This window comes from Pygoscelis adeliae, unplaced genomic scaffold (genome assembly GCF_000699105.1).
Source record: "Pygoscelis adeliae isolate BGI_AS28 unplaced genomic scaffold, ASM69910v1 Scaffold18, whole genome shotgun sequence".
Lineage (NCBI taxonomy): Eukaryota > Metazoa > Chordata > Aves > Sphenisciformes > Spheniscidae > Pygoscelis > Pygoscelis adeliae.
In genome coordinates, this window is record NW_008825558.1 from 4040353 (window position 1) to 4058354 (window position 18002).

Genomic DNA, 18002 nt, shown 5'->3' on the forward strand with positions numbered 1-18002 from the left:
AATTTTCACAACTTCCCTCCCGTATTCTCTTAGCGTTTTTCGTACAAATCCAGTGTTGGTGTAAGACTGGACTCTCTTTTCTAAGCATCCTTCCTGCTCTACCTTGTGGGTTACCACTTAGGCCATTGACTACTATTTAGCATGTTTTTCAAGCAGATGCTTTTTTGTCTGAGGATATAAATCAAAATTAATTTTTGAAATATGTAATTGAAGGCTAAACAATATTTTTCCTTGGAGAAAGCTTGCTTTTTTTGCCTTAAAATGAAATTTGTGTAAGCTCTGAGTAATTTAGCTTCAACTTTTCACTGGTAATATTTTTTAATATTTTGGGTTTGTATTATATTTGTACCTTAGTCTATATATTATTGATGGTAATAGGCATGGATTTTGCTGACTGGGCCAATTCAGCTGTCTGTTCGTATGCATTGTCACGCCAGTTGTGCTCGTCCTTTGCTCAGGTAACTGTACAGCTATAGTTACTGTAAAGTAAAAGGCTCTTGATGCACTGACACGTCGGTAATGGGCGGCACGAGGAGCAGCTTACCTCTGAGCAAATCACAATCTCTTGCCTGCGTTAGGGCTGACCGTAAGCAGTCTGTATCTGAAACCCACTTTTTCCTTGGAGCTTGTGTGGTGAAGTCCCAGTCTGTTATCTGTGATTGGGACTTGGAAATGCTGTGACGTACGCTCAAGTTTGGAGATTGATACAGCGTAGGGCAGATTCGAGTTTGGCATTTAAAGGAATCAATTTGATGTCCTAGTGGCCATGTCTGTTTCTTATGCAAACGCACACCTGAAAATATTAAAATTGGAATTTAAATAGTCTGAAATGGCTTTGGCAAAGTTTTAACACATGCTAGTGTCTCTCTGCTGTGTTTTAAATGTTGTTTGCGGAGTGTGGGTTAAACATGCTGATTGTGAGTAGCTTGTGTAGGAGTTGTGTAAATAATTTAATTAAACTTCTGTTTGACTGAACAGAATCAAAGTATTTGATTTTATTTGTCAGTTTGAAAAAAAGCTCACTGAGGCTTTTGAAATTATGTGGGATAATTTAGAGTGTACAAGCTAGGTCCCCAAAAGCTCATACTGCTTGTGAGATTGTTTCTTGCAAGGGTGTATTGCTTTTATAAAATCCTAGTGCTCTCTTGCTTAAAAATGCATACTACTTCAGTTGCAGAAAAACCTTTTAAATTTGAATTAATGGTTCAGAGTAAGTACTAAAGTGATGCCTTTCTGAAGCTGTTTCACAACTAAAATAAGTATGTTCTAACACAGAGATCATTTGTGTGGCGCCAGGCGTGCTGATTGATTGGGATGTAGGTTGGACGGACAGCAGGCAGGGAGCTAGCACTGTATTTCAATTTGTTTAAAATGCAATGCCCCCCCCCCTCCCCCTCCCCCCCCCTTCCTTTTTTGTAGAGATTATGATACTCGCCAAGTGATGTGGTATCTCGGTACTTTTTCACATCAGCACATAGTGTTACCTTAAAAAGGGTAGAAAATTCTGTCATGCTAGCAGAGTGTGCTGTGTGTGTAGCTTGCAGAAATCTACTTCTTGAGGGATGAGGCTGATTTGAGAGGCAGAGGACAGGAAGGTTGGTGAAGTTGGGTAGGTTTAATGTCATCAGTCATATGGCCTAATAAGTTTATTTTGAAACAGTATTTGTCTCAGTTTATTATGCAGGGATCTTTTAACTGGTTTACTTTGTGTTTGCAGGTATAAAGCATTGTTAAATAAAGCCTCATAAAATCAAATAAAATTCTGGTTTCTTCAGGCCCAAATAGGATGGGGTTTTTTGCACTATAGTCTGACTAGGATTAGTTTTTGGGTTAGATGTTGGTAAATTTTTAATGTCCTCTCTTAAATTACAAAGAAACAGTTGCATAGACGCATCATTTCCCTATGTGAATACATCATTATATAGTAAAATAGTTCCCTTAAGATAGTATTAATGATCACTTTGTTTAACTTTTGTCTTGTGTTCCCTAATTAAAAAGTAGCGCTTTCTTTTGCTCAGAAAGAAATATCAGGCCTGTGATACCTCGGTTAAAAACGTTGGTAAATGAAAAGGCTGTATTATTATCTGTAGGAATTAGGGTTGGATCTATGTAACTTTTAATAGTCTATAGTTGAGATTATTGTTTTGTCTTGTTGCATGACTGCATCAAAAATAGCTCCTAAAAACATAATTCGGTTATGATTCAGCAAGTGGGTTTTTTTGGAATATGATAAATTCTAGCTGGTATGTTACTGAATAAAAATGACTTGGTTATATTGAGAGAGAGTATAAACCAAGTTTAAGTCCTGTGCCAAGAACTGTGAAGCCATTCACTCGAAGCACAGTGTAGGGATGCTGTTCTGTTTAGGTGTTGTACTGCCTCAGTTGGTAATGAGCAGTCAGTTGTGTGAAAGTTATTTAAAGCATTAACTGTTTCACTGTGCTTCAGAAGTTTCTATCACAGATGTTCCGGTTTGTTGTGACTGTTAAGAATTGTTTGGTGACTAAACCAGATTATATCAATATTTGTTTAAAAAGACTGAAGGGCATTAAAATGGTTAAAGTCTTTTCACACATAAGTGATATACGTATAAATCACTTTTTGCGTAAGAAAGCTACATTTTGTAATTGCTGTGGAATTTAGCTTGAACTTCAGCTTTGAAATTTATGAACGTAGATGGCTGTGAGCCATGCAAACAGCAAGTACATGAGTTTTATTGGAATAAACCACCTAAAGTCTAAAAAAAATACTGTGATTGAATTACTGTATCTACAGTTTGTGGCAACAGCCTGCACTTCACTAGAGATGATTTTTCAAATTTTGAGAACTTTTTTCTATGGTTCAACCTCCCAATCTAGTTAGTTGTATCTTGATACAGCCAAGCTAAGGATTTACCATGAGCAAGACTTGACACTGATGAAAAAGCTGGTGTCTGCCCCGCTTTTCTGATGGAAGGGTGGAGGATAGCAAAGAATTGTCTCAAATGAGCATCAGAGTACACTGAAGATGAGTGAGAGTGGTAAGCTGTAAGGTACTGGACCAAACTGACCTGCTTTTATCTGTAGCCATAATATTTGTGACTAGTGACTGTTAAGTGAATATCCTTCCACATGCCAGGAATGTGTTGTTAGTGGTATTTTCCATCCTTTTGTCTATTTTGTCAGTTTATTCAACTCCTTGTTCAGCTTCTTTCTGTCCCAGTATCTCTCTGCTGTCCTGAATGTTCAGATGCTATTCAGCTAATCACAGCTGGTGGGGGAAGTTTATAGAAACTTCCAGGTGCTACGAAATGCCAACATGTCAGGCCTTTTTATTGGGAATGTTTCATTTTCTGTAGACTAAATATAAGCTCTCATTTCAGCGTGGAGTTTTTTGTGGTCTTGTTAGATACTTATTTTTTTTCCATAGAAGTATAGATGCAAAATATCTAAAGAGGTGCAGAAAGATAATGTTGGGAAAAGGCATTTCATCTTAGGTTTGTTATGCAGAGTTTCAGGCACAGGGCTAACAAAATTCATAAGAGCAGCTGTACTGAAATTGATGATATTTAGATCTTGTGTATTTTTCTACACCTAGGCAGTTTCAGTTCTGTGCTTGTGCACTCAGGTAGTGGTACCATTAGTTTTGCAGAACTCTGGAAAAGTAATTCTTGTTTTTTCTGTTGTCAAGGGGTAGGTATCTGGGGTATTTTAGAAGGTAAACCAGCTTGTGTCTAGGACTTATATGAACTGATGCAACTTCTCACCCTACGTGTTGGTTTAAAACTGGTCACGGGATGAGCTGCAGTTTGTCCTGTGATTACCTCTAATGGGAATTTGAAGAAAAATGCATTGTATACAGTTTTAGAGCCTAAAGTACTCTGCTAAAGACTTGGGAAGGAATTAAGATGAGATTTGGGATGCAAACAGGTGAGTTTCTGGCTCCCAACACACAGGTTTTTTTGAATGCTAGTATCTTAATAAATTTTATCATTAATTTATTAATTGTATTGAATATAAACCCTTCTTTAACAAAGATCCTTCTCTTTTATTTTCAGTATATTTTTGGGGAGTTCAGCCCTGATGAATTTAATCAGTTCTTTGTGACTCCACGATGCTCTGTTGAGGTAAGATCAACTTTAAACTTCTTTTAGAAATAACATTTTAAAGCTACATCTCTTTGTGTATATTTGAAATGTACCAATACAATGATTTTTTTATCATTCTCTCAGCTTGCTAATTTACAAACTGAAGATATTGAACAGGAGTCATCTTTCCATGTATGTGGATGTTAAGTCAATTTTTAGAAATAAGAAATTAATTATTCCACCTTCTGCTTGTCATCTTTCAGAGCTGGAATAGCTGACATTGTAGTGATGGGATGTTAAAAGTGAGTTATCCAGTCCTATTACCTTAGCTTTGATTTTTTTTTTTTTTTTTTTTTTTAATTTTTATTTTTAGAAGTGTGTATAGAGAACTTTTTCAGCAGTGTTCTTAGTTGTAAATAAGGTGGGCTTCTAAATCTTGTGAGCCTTTTGAAGTACAAGGATTCTTAATATTTTTTGACAGGTGAAGTACTGGTAACCATCAAAACTATGCTTAGAAGGAAGGCTGTGCGTGAGGTCTGAGAAATGAGAGATGGATCAATAATGAACTAATTACAGTGGCAGTGAGAACCACAGAGTGAAACACGTTGTCTTTGTGTGTTTGAGTTCATAACGCACTACAGATAGCATTGTAGACTCATTCTCTCTAGTTCTTGGTAGAGAGTGAAGAAACCGTTTTCCTTTGTAGGGAAGGGTATTGTGCCATTGTCCTAATCTCCAGACTTGAAAAATAATTTTCCTCTAGGTCAATTTCCATGTTTTTCCTCCAAACATTTCTATTCAAACGTTTCAATCATGCTTCCGTCCTCCCCCCTCAACATAAAGGAAATGAACACTTCAACTGTAGATGGGGAAATCCTTTTGTTGCATTTTACAAATCTGACGACCATCGTTAATGCGACTTAGTTTCCTGTAACTTAATTTTCCGAGTATAATTAGTATAGTGTACCGCTAAACAATAAAAGTGCATCAAGGGAATGGGGTGGGGGGTAGGGGAAGCTTAGAAAGAAAAAGATAGCTTCTACTTGCCTTTAGGGATAGCTTTGTATCTTCTCTGGTAGGTGGGAAGTAATGCAGACTGGATCTTCAGGTAATACATGTTTCTTCTGATTATCTTGCTGTTTTCCCACCATTAAATACAATAGCAGCAGTATGATGTTTGCATCCTATGTAGTGTCACCTTAAGTGTCCTACATCAGCTATTCTAACACTTACATTGTGGAAGATGAAAATGTCATATGTTGAATTCTATAAAGCTATTCTCATAAGTTATGTTGAGGAAACATGAACCTACAGCATTTGAACCAGTCTTGCTTCATTTTATAACTGTCTCAAGTGTACCACTTACTGGTTAGCTATCAAAATAAAAAACTGTGTTGAACGGTGTTCCTTAAGTTTGTCCTTGATCTGGTTCAGTTCAATGTTTTAATTATCTGGATGATGAAATAAGCATCATTTTTATTAGTTTTACACTGTGCAGATATTTCAGAGAAAAGTGGTCTGAAAAAAATTGGGTGAAATTCAAGAAGGACAAGACTGAGGTTATAATACTGTGGTGGTGTTTGACATACATTCTGTTGGGGGCAGTGCCAGTTCTGGGAGTCCCAGCATCCGTTGATGCTGGTGTTCTTCTGAAGTCCCTTACCTGTAGACTGAAGGGTGGACTGAGGCAAGGGACTAGTTAAAGCTAAAAGTTGTCTAGAACGTCTCTTTTTACATGGCATTTTTAATGTATGTTCTATCAGATACCTCTTGACTGAGATGATTCGGATGACCCAGTTGTATGAAACAGGTCAAGTCAGAAATCCCTACTTCGCAAAGGTGCTGTTGATTAACCAGATCTGTAGGGGACCAATAGGTGGACTACTTTTTTATTTATTTTATTTTTTACTCTGTATTTTCCTAAGCCCTTTGAATTGGAGAAATACAAGAATTACAAGTTTTATCATAAACTGTTGACTGTAGACTTTGAGTAACTTTTTTAGCTCTAACTATAAAATTATATTGAATCTGTGTTCAATGTTAATATAGATAATAGGTTCTTAACAGCTTGGAGCCTCTTTCTGACCCATTGACTCTCATTTTTGACCTGGAAAGTTGGTGTATTTAAATGTATTATGGTTTGTAAATGGATTTTACAGTATGTGTTCTTTTTATGCACTTTTTCATAATGGAATTTTAGGACTATTTTTCTTGCCACTTCCAGTGCACTGTTGTCTACAGTGCTTTAAGAAGGCAATATGTAAGTATCTGTAGCTTTAGAGAACTGAAGACTTCAATGGAAAAGTCTTTGATATTTATTGCACCACTATAATTAATATTTAGAATAGCATTATAAAACTGCACTGTACTCTCAAAGTTTTATCTCCCACTGCAGAAGCAGTTCAGCTGTTCTCTAGGGAGCTGCTGGACGGCAATGTCGCACTGGCTGCCAGTTCCTGCAGGCACAGGAGGTGGCTTTCAGCTGCTGGGGGAGTTTGGGGGCAGGTGAGGGGGGATTAGAAATTGCCTGCCTGTGGTTACACAATAACAGGGTTTCTATCAACCACTGAGTCTGTAAAAAGATGCCAGTGTTTTATACTAGACATATTTACAATCCAGATAGAAACTATATGATGTGGTTACATTATGCTTAGTCTGATGATAAAAAAAAAATTTTGTTTTTGTTAAATGTGATTAAGAATACACCGTAGCTGAAATATTTCAAGGGCAACACTATAGGTGAACCAGGTTGAGAGTCAAAAGGTTTAGGTGTGACTGTTTTCTGTGCAAAACTTTGTTTCATCCTTTCACAGGTAATTTGGTCTATCTTCAGTTTTTGTCTAAAAAGAGGATATGTTCCTCATTTTAAAATCATGGTGAGTTACTGTTGAGGAAGGAAGATCCTGATGCTGTGAGGTGACTTGCTTGAGAAGTTGAGCCTATGGTGTGTAACCAAGATAATCTTTATCTTTCAGTAATTGTGGTAATCTGCAAGGACACTTGAAGCTACAGTGTGGGATTTGATAAATATAGAAGCATGAGTTCAAGACATGCTCTCAGAAAATCAAACCTTAATGATGTTATTTTTAAAGGATTCAGATGTTTCAAATGAAACTGATATCAAATGTTAATAGAGTTGCTTTGTCTTTAAATAAGTTTCATTTCTTTTTTGTGCAGCTCCCCCCATACAATGAAACAGCTTCATGTGGTATTAAGTCCACAGGTAAGTTTCACGATGGTAAGAAATCATCATCCTTTTTTTTTAAACTTAAAGTTGTGACACTTTCCTTAGATTTACTACAACTTCTCTTTGAATTTAATCTTTAGAACAGCAGGTATATATGCATATATTTAGCAGGTTAGTTTTTTAAACACCTTTTATTGAATGAGATCCATGAGAGTATTTGAAAATACTGCATTGAACTTCAGCTAATTAGGGTGGACGTGCTTACGCCTCCTTGATTGTGCTACGACACAATCTTAATGCCTTGCTGAAGTATTGTAGGATGTAGCTGTAAAAATATGGGGGGCTGAAGCTTGCTAGAGAAGTTGTACTGAAGAAAAAAGTAACTAGCGTGGCATTCAGCTGGCCCTCCTGTAAGAGCCATAGCATGAGTATTTCCTGGCATTTGCAACCTGAAGACAGCTCTGCAAGCAGTGCTCTGTTCAGTGTTCCCATTGACTCTTGTTTCTGTCTGGCTCAGCTATTTTTTGGGGGAAATCCTTTTTTTTTTTTCTTTCCTTTTTTTTCTTTTGGTGAAAGTATGACTCTTGATGTAAAAATGCATTACAGAGTTCCCGTTTTAAAGCTGTAACAGTCACATGTCTACTCTGTCTCAACCCATACACCTTACAACCTGGCCTTACTTCATAGTTATATAAAGTTGACAGTTAAGTAGGAGTTGCCATGTGATCATCACTATATAGTTTAAACCGAACATTCTCAGAATTTTAAGCAGCAGGTAAATTAGTGCTTGTTTTTTCCCCTGAACCAGGGGAGAGCAAGGAAGCTGAGACTTACCCAGATGTATATGAGAATGATACAAATGACATCCAGATCTCCTTCAAAATAATGCAAGTGTCTGATTAGACATTTCTCAAAAGTCCATAAGAGGACCAAAATGCGCATATTAATGTTTAGGAACACCTGATCATTATGCTTAGTGACTTTGGCCTTGCATTTAAAGGTAAATAAGATAGCTAGTCATAAAGAAGGACAACAGGTCCCATTTGAAAGCAGATGTGCAATATTTGTGAAAATTCAGGAGCTTTATTTAGTACAAGACCAGTTTTAGGACTCTGAGTAGTTTTAAGTAGGAGTTTGAAATGTTCATTAAAAGGACCATGTGGTACGAATTGTCTGTTGTTGATGACAGGGGAGTCCAGTCATATATTGCTTTGTCTAACTATGGATTTGAGTTCTGTTCTTTAAGACTGAGATTTTAATGTTCGCAAGCCGTACAGAAAGTTGGTTTGTACAAATGTTTTTCAGATCATTCCTAGACCCTGAGAGAACCCCTCCCAGCCCTGAGATTAGGTAATGACAGCAAATTAGGTTTTGCCTGAAAAATGTCTTTAACAAGCTTGCACTGTACTGTGCATGCATATTATCACTGTGATGGCTGCATAAGAAGCTGTGGAAACTAAAATGGAATGCTGTGCTTATGCAGAATATTTATAATTATAATGAGATGACACTCACTGACCATGTTGTCTCCCCCCCATAGTCTAATTTTTTTTCCTATCCTTATCTTCAGTATTTAACTTTATTACAGAATTAGAAGATCTGTTAATACTAGGAATAATCAAATCACGGCTGAAGCTCTAATATGCAGAACTCTGTTCAGACTAATGAGTACTGTGTATTCACAGCTTTTGTTACTGTACATAGACTTTGTCCTTGGAGCATCTGTTGATACTTGTTTCAATATGCGTGTCATGTTGTTCATGACAGATATATCTGTTTCAGTCCATTCAGAAATAGCGCTGTGAACTAGATTGAAACAAAGATGCCCGGAAGCAAAGTGGAAAGTCAAAACAAACAGAAAAAATTACCTTTCATTTTTTCAAAGGAACTTCAGACAATCTTACGGCAAATGAGCTTCTGCCAGTCATCCCATAGACTAACTCTACAGTAGCTACTGGTATTTATTATTCTAATCCTGCTGTAAGGTGTAACGTTTAATTCCTCAGCTGTAACTTCCTAATTTGTGTGTTAAATGCTAGAATATCAGTTACGCTTTTGGCAGGATTTTTGCCTACGATGTTTATGTTGCACCTTCAGCTACATTACCATTGTCCCATAATTGTAAGGGTTATGTTTTGTTTTCTGCTACCCACTTGCCCTGAGCTGGCTCTTGTGATTGTCTAGTGTACAGTAAGCTGATAAGTTCACCAAAACAGAAGAAAAAAACACTGGCTTGGATTATTTTTTTTTTGCTAGGTTAGCTTTCAGTAACACAAGTGCTGGAAGCTTGCTGGAGTAGAGGAGCAGAACAGGAGTGCGGAACTGAGAACTCTCACTTTTGGCTGTGGTAGGCTTAACTCAGCCACAGAGGGAAGCCACGTTCTTTGTTTCGAAGCAATTATTATTTTTTTACCTGGGATTTTGGAAAAAAAAACCAGAAATCCCAGATTATCTTTAAGTTGTAGGGATTTGAAATGTGCCCAGTAATTCATTCTTATGGTGGTTGGAGGAATATTAGGTGTTACCAGTTGTTGCTTGTGCTTTTTACTGTTACAAACGGTAATGAGCTAGCTTTTGGTTCATGCTTGAACTAACAAGTTGCTCCATAAGTAGATAAACTAATGAGGAGTAGTTTTGTTGTGGATTTGTGTCCCATGTCCCTTAAAACTCATGCCCTACATTTGCAAGCAAATGAAGCTGTGGCTGGTTTCGAGCTGTGTGTGTCCTGACAGGTCAGCCAGTGTATAGCACTGATAGCCAGTTAGTGTTGCTGCTAAACACTTAGGTGATGCCTGAGATCTCCCAGCCCTTCCCTCTTAAGTGGATATCAGGCAGCAGCTTTCCACCTCCCTGTCTCTAGCCTGCTGATTTTTTTAAAAGAAACTTAAGCCCTCTTTTCTGGTAGGTGATAGCTAGTCAGTGATTGCAGAAGTAGTTGGTGAATGGTGGATTGACAGGCACGGTGTTATAAAATGCTTTCTCATGGGTGTAGGGGAGAGGTGAAGAAAATTTGAAATTCAGGCTCTTGTTAACATGATGTAGAGAAATCGGATGTGTATGGAGAGTTTTTCCTCTTTTTTTTTAAAGTTTCCTTTAGTCTGGCAGCAAGATGGAAATTGATATGTGAAATGTGTTTACTTCTCATTTAGGTTAATAGATCAAAGCAGAAAAGCAATTAACATCTGTATTACATATCTTTGTTCATTAATTCATAATATGTTGGTATTGCATGTGTAAGTCAGACCTCAACACACATTGAATGTTTGTTACTCTTCATGTGATACTAAAAAATATGTACCCTACAGATTCTTGTTTCTTTCATGTTTTTTTTTTTTTAAGCTAAAATTTTTGTCAGTGGACTGTTCTAGAAACTATTTGGAGAGTTTCAAAACAGTTATGTTGACAGTTATGTATCAAAACATTCTCTGCTAGACTCTGTCCTCCCATAGGATTATTTCCTTAGGTGTGCAAATAATTTTTTTCCTTAGGAAGTGTTGCTTCCTTCTTGTTGCGTTTAAAAAAAACAAAACGCCACACCATTTTTTTTAATGAGTGTCTGTGTTATACTTGAAAATTATCATTTGTTGACTTGTTGTACATAACGTAAGCTGCATAAATCTTTAAAGTTTAATAGTGTATCCACTTATATTCCTTTGGAAATAGTATCTAGTGTTGTTTGGTTTTCTAGTAACAGTCGTAAAAATTTGAAATGTGTTTTTTAGTCCCCCATCTTTGAGGAAACAGAAAATATTAAAATTAATGTCTTTCAAACAGTAACATACATATCATAGAAAGACCTACGAAACTTTTAAGTACTAAAATGTGAGCTTACCTTTAACATTCCTGAGACTCAGTTTCATTAATATTATCTCTTTATTTGATAATTATGGAAATAGTTGTAACTGAAGTATTCAGTGTTTCTAGCTAGCATGCATGCATTATAAAACTAATTAAGTTCCATGAAATTGCAGTACTTTGACAATATTTTGTGATATTGCAGCCTGCCATGAGAGTATTTCTTAGTGTTTCTTTAAAAAGCATGTCAATGTTCCAGGGAAAATAAATAAATAAACAAACCCCCAACAAAAACCACACCAAAACAAAAATACCCAAACCCTAAACCCAGTCCTGTTCACAAATTTTTCAGTACTGCTTGTATGTACAAGTTGAACACTGACTTACATTGAGGCATATCTGTTGTATTTCTTGTCATAAAATCATATAGTCATATATATCATATTCTCATATAATAATAAATTCAACTGTGATAAAATTAAATAAGACATTGATGAGCCTAGAGTTTCAAAAGCTGTAATTGCAGTGTTTCCATACAATTAAGAAAATATTTTTCAGTTATTAAGGATTATGATAAATCTTTACACATGAGGAAAACCAAACAACCCCCCCAAAAACCAAACTCCACATGTGGAAATTATTTTTAAAAGTTAAACAGGCTAAACAAGGCTTGGATTTTGTAATTGTCAGTGGAAAAGACTGACTTTAGAAGTGTGGAGTTAAATATTGCACCATATTTTATATGCAATTATCCAGTAATTAATGCAGAATATGGCTAAAGTCACTGGGCTTTAATAGTTTTTCTTAATAGGTGAATTTAATAGGTGTTAGAGGAACTGTGCTGTGATTTGGAAAATTACATACTCTGTTTAAGAAAACCTGAATCATACTCTGTTGTCTTTAGGAAAAGAAATGTTGTTTTGAAATGTCCTTCAGGATTGAGATAGAGAATAAGAATAATTTTAGCTGGAGGGAATGTAGTTTGTTTTCTGAGTTGCAGGAAAATACGGGGGGGGGGGTCCTTAATTTTTGTAGCTTTTTGATTAGATGTCATTCACTAACTCAGGTTTGCTTTCTCTTGTTCAGGGGAAGAGTATCAGAGAATTGAATTTGGTGTTAATGAAGTTATTGAGACACAGTCATCTGTACTAAATAACACCGACTACAGTATTTCAAGTACTCTGAATCCTCAGGCTCCAGAATTCATTCTCAGCTGTGCACCTGCTCAGAAAACCCCAGATGATAGCCTCAGTGAAACAAACTACAACTCCATTGACTGCCAGTTCACTGATCCAACCCTTGCTTTGGACAGCGGTTCTAATGCTGAAAACGATGGCTTGTCTGGAGGCCTTGGGCAAAGGGAGCGTAAAAAGAAGAAAAAAAGACCTCCTGGATACTACAGTTACTTGGAAGATGTCAGCGACGGCATTGCTCCCACAGAAGCTCTTGTAAATGGCCATGCAAATTCATCGGGACTAAACAGTATAAGCACGGAGGATACAGAACTGACGGGAGACATACCCTCCCTGGCCACACCAAGGACTTGCGACAGCCCGGACAATTCTGTGGACTTCATTAATGAAGCTGTCTCTGATGATTCTGTTTCTAGCGCACTAGACAATACCAGGACTGCAGGGCAGCCTGAGGTATGCCGTGTTACTAATTCTGAACAGTTTTGCATCCCCTCAGAGACTGGCAGAGATAGCCCCTTAAGGACAGCTGTTGTACAGTCTTATGCTGGTACTGATACTACTGAAAATCTTGGCGTTACTAATGGACAAACACTTGAATCCTCTGGTGAGGACACAGCTGCCAATGGGGTAGAATTGCACACTGTGGAAAGCACTGACTCAGACCAAGCTAAGCCTGAGGAAGCTTCACCTACTACTGAGGCAACAGTCCCGGTTGCAGGATCAGTCTCTGTTAATCAGCCTGCAAAATCGTGGGCTAGTCTTTTTCACAATTCCAAGCCCTCTGCTTCCACATCTGTGGTCTATGTTGAGACTAAGTATACCCCTCCTGCCACATCTACTCTGGTCCCTGAAAAACAGGTTGAAGTCAAAGAGGGACCTGTTCCAGTTTCAGAGGATCCTGTAGCCATAAAGATTGCAGGTATAGTTAATACACACGAGTGGATGTTACACTGGAAGGGTATTAACTCTGCTTGTAAACAGGAGCGTGCAATATTGATAGAGAAGATTCCTCTGTTAATGTTCTTAATAAGATGACTGTTCAAACACTGCTATGAAAGATATAATTTAAATAAGCCAGTTTTGTATACCCCTGAGTAAACATTCCAATGAGACATTACCATGTCGTTATCCCAGATGCGGTAAAACTATTGCTACTTGTCAAACAATATGTTTAAGTGATCTGTGATTTTAAATAGGCTGGTTGCATTCAGCTGTGTGCTACTGCAGTAGGGAGAACACGTTAGAAAAGTTTATTCTGAAAATAGTGTGTTATATTATGCAGTAGTTATAATTTTGTAATGCATTCTATTACAAGAAGAGAAGAGTATTAATAAATTTATGCCAAAGTAGCTGAAATTCCTGGACACATACAGTAGCTTAAATGTAACGTCTAAATAGATCCTGCTTCAGAAATTCTAATTCAGGAAATAGTTTTTATATTTATTGATTTGCTGTTTGAGAGGTCTGTTTCTAATTTTGAAGAATTATCCTTAACCGTTATAAACGATATTATTTTATCCAGAAACAATGCTAGCTATTGCCTGTTCAAGAATAACTGTAAGAAACTGTCCAGAGGGTACATCAGGAAAGGCGATGTGTGATATAAAGGCTTTGACCATTAGTCCTGCCATATTTGTGGTTCTAATAAGAAATGCTAGAATGTGCATGAGATCGATCGTTTTTGCAGATTCAGTCAGAAAATACGAAGAAAAATATCCAGTCGGTTGCATTTTGTGTCCCTGACTTACGAATGTTGGAACAAAAATAATTATTTTAAATCTGTGAAATAGTCTCTATGTAAAAAGGCTTGTGCAAAATCCTGCTATTTATGCTGTGAGCTGATTTACAAGTACAGTGGCGTTTTGTGTGTGACAGCTTCAAGTCGAAGTTTTCTGCTCTAACCAGAATCTGACCTGGAGATTTCTATTCAGAATACCCAGAAGTATAGGCCTGCCTCTCATCCCCTCCTTTATAACCGTTTCATTACTCAAAATTGTCTGTTCAGAGGAAAGCTGTCAGAATAATTTATATCTCTGTGTATTTTTCACTTAGGTGTCACAAACACCCGTACAGTTGACCGTATTAAAAAAAGTGTATAAGCAGGTGATTATGGTTTGTATGATCCCATACATGTGGAGTATGTTGTACTCTTAAAATCTTAAGCTATCATTTGGTAATGAATTTTAACTTAAAACTATTTTGTGACAACCGTAAAGCTAGAACTGCTTGCCACAGATGAAAAAGTTTTTTGTCTTGTCCAGGTTGCTTCAGCTTTAAGTTAACTTTCTAGACTTTTACTGTTTCTGTACTATTTTTTGCCACCAGGTGGGAGCAGAGCTTTTTATTTTGTCTTTAATGTATTAAAATAGCAATATAACTTCTATACAGTTTTCTTCTGCACCTTCGCTATTAGCTAGCTGTTTTTGCAGAGGAATAATCTGAGTATAGATCCTTTTCCAGTGAAAAGGAATTAATCTTCTCATTGCAGCTGATTTAGGTAGGAGTTATATTGCTGCAATTCCTGTCATTCAGATGCTACTGATTTCGTTACGAAACATTTACTTGAAGATCTGAATGCCATGATACCAGTGCTTTGCTCTGTGGAAAAAGGTGATTTTCTTCATTGTCTGTTCTTTTTTAAATGTTTTCTGTCCTGTTTGGGGCAATAGGTACATTAGTGCTTTGTTCATACACCCACACTCAAAAATATGTTACATGAGTTTCAATTTATGATTTCCAGACAGATCATCTGCTCCGTTCCATACATATTTCATTTCAAATCTTCTGCCTAGGTTAACATCATCATATAAGGGTATATAGCAGTCCTGTATGTTTTTCATAGTTAGCTGCTGATTGTGTTCCTTGTTTTCTTTGTGGCTGAGTTGAAATCCTGTTGTTTGATTTGCTGGGAATTCACCAGTTTCAACTCATGCCAGTGGGAATGAATTTTTGACCACAAGTGCCATAGGGTGCTAAACACAGGTAAAAACTAGACCTGAAGTATCTCGAGTTTAGCAAGCAAAATTAGCAAGTCTTCTGACTTAATGTTGGAGCTCTGTACAGTTTTTATTTAGAACATGTGCTCAAGGACACAAGAAGATAAGTTACTCTTACTTTTCTAAGGACAAATTGCTGGTTTGTGCGTTAATTTCACCAGTTATTACAAGGGAGGTTAATGATTCACAGGCACCTTGAAGATAGTTTAATGCTACTTGATTCAACCTGCAAAGGTCTGTGGTTTCTTAGTCCTCAAATGTAAATGAAAGCTACACAAGATAAGGAGATGAAAATCAGGACTAGAAAATAAATAAAACAAATTTCATGTTAATCTTGATGAGAAAAAAAATACCGAAGAGTTAATTTTAGCAAGTGGCAAAGGTGTGTGGTGAGAAGCTTTACTGGCAACACTAGTGAACAAGTTAAAGGAACTTCTGAAGCAAACTATGAACCATTGAGGTTTATTTGGCAAAACTCCAGGCAGATAACATCAGAATGGTAGAGAAGTACAGGTACGGCACTTGCATATTTAGAAAGGGACAACTGTACTAATTACACACCTTAGCCTAACTTAGATGCTAGGGCAAAAATTTTAATAATTCATTTCTAAGGGATAGTAGGATTATAAATGGTCCATATTTGTAAAAAATAAGACTCAGGCTTCACTTGCCACGTTTCACAGTTACTACCCTCTGATGTACAACCTGATGATAGTTAATAATGCCTTACATAATATTCTAAGTAAGCTAGGGAAATAAGTGATTGGAAAACTAGCTATTCTCTGAGTAGTCTTTTAACTGTTCTTGGTAACTTCCAGAAAAATGTCAATGGGAGAATCTAAAAAGATTTTCTGAATCGTGTTTTCTTGCAGTGGTTTCATTGTGGATGATGGAATTAACAGTACACATAAAATTTGTTTACAGCAGGCAGAATTTCAGATGAATTGAAGAACACAAACGTTTAAGATCTGACTAAATCTGGAATGATTTTAAATTAGAAGGAGGGAAATCCAATAAATGCAAGTATGGAAAAGGATACGCCAGAACAGAAATCAAATGCAAGCATACAGTATGAAGAACAAATGGTTGGTAATAGTATTAGAGAATAAAAGGATCTGGAAGTTCTAGGGAGTTGATAAGTGTCCTTAGTAAAGCTGAAGAAGACTTAAGTTTTATTTCCAGTGTGTGTTAATACCAATTTACATGAAAAAGATGGAAGATAACTATGATTCTGTTGTTGCTGTTGAGGACTCGATGCAGATCCCAGTCTTTGGGCATTACTTCTCAAGGAAGGTGTAATAGTGCAGCAGAGAAAACAGAAGTAAGATTTTAAAACCATACTCTTTTGGCAAACATGGAAAATTTGGATTTACTTTGTCTCAGATGAGATTGTTGGAGTGATCATGGACATAACTTCAAATAGGTGAAACAAATTCATAAAGAAGATGGCGATTCACTGCTTTCCCAAGACTGTAGTGAACAAGACAAGAATTGCTTAGTTTAATTTGTAACAAAGGTGTTTCAATGTTACATACGAGAAAAAAAATTTTTATTGATAAAGCTAGGTAGACACTAGAGCAAGTGGTTGTGGAATGGAAGTTGTTGCAAGGTTTGGTGGTTTGTTTGTTTTTTTTTTTTATAAGCAACTTCAGAAATTTAGCCTGTTGTACTATCAAACTGCATTCTTGCAGAAACTGATTTTGTGTAGGGTTATCCAGCAGTGTTGTCCTGGCACTTTTTATCACTGCCTGGATTTGAAGAAAGATCTGAGTGACATACATAATATTTGCTCAAGCAATAATGGTCTCAAGCTAAGTGCTAAATTGCTAACTTGTAACGTGTATCTCTTCGGCATGGAGACCATACCCACATGGTTTCTCCTTCCTTAAACTTTGGACTTGCGTTGATTAGGGAACTACCGTTTGTTCTGTTGTTGCGTTGTGGTTTTTTTTTTTTAAATTTGACAGGTATTTGTAATAACACCACCCAGTGAATGAACAAAATGTTTTCTGTTTACCAGCAGAAACTTCTAACCATGATAATACTGTTCTAGATGTTTTCAAATCAAGGCCCTGTTTCACAATTTGGCATCCACCAAAGGGAACGTGAATTCTTTCTGATTAGTGACGTGTGCTTTATAACAGGTTTTGCAATTTTAAGAAAGTTTTCTCGTGGTTGTAAGTGTATTTTTCTTCTGATACTCTTGTAAAAATTCTTTTAGTTATTGTGTAAATGTTGGACGTGAGATGAAAATGTGGTATTGAATGTAATTGCTGTACACAAAAATAATTCTTTATGTTAAAAGAAACATTGCTTTAGACATTGTTTACAAAGCAGTTTTATGACCACAAGAGGATGCTAGAGGTCCTAATAATATTTTTTAGTGGGACACAAAAATGTGGAAAAATAGAGTTAATGTAAAAAGTTATTGATAGACATTAAAAATAAATACTTTCTTCATTATTTTTATCCTAATTTTCAAAAGTGCTTAATTATATTAACAGAAAGATTGTATGTGTGCACAACGTTTCAAACTTTGCTGCATTAACAATACATTCTGAAATACTTGAGCATTAGTAATTTAATAACAAATATGTTCCAACACTGGCAGAACGATTTTCATCTGCATCTGTGCTAGGTGCTAATGTCTTCCCTTTTACATTTTTTTGCTGCCTACCCTTTCAGGTGTCAGGTTCTTTATGTGATAGAGGACTGATTTAAATATTTTCTATTTTTCGGCATGTTTTTATTTGGTTAGAAATGAC

The 18002-nt window shown here is 36.5% G+C and overlaps 1 protein-coding gene across 1 annotated transcript in view; it reads left to right on the forward strand.

The window, feature by feature from the left end:
* The first annotated feature begins 380 nt into the window (after positions 1–380).
* USP10 (ubiquitin specific peptidase 10) overlaps positions 381–18002 on the forward strand; it is a 38650-nt gene continuing 21028 nt past the window's right edge. Inside the window, exons 1-4 of the mRNA XM_009332333.1 lie at positions 381–458; positions 4037–4105; positions 7244–7289; positions 12135–13160. Of these exons, the coding sequence (XP_009330608.1) occupies positions 381–458; positions 4037–4105; positions 7244–7289; positions 12135–13160 (1219 nt within the window). The remainder of the gene's footprint in view (positions 459–4036; positions 4106–7243; positions 7290–12134; positions 13161–18002) is intronic.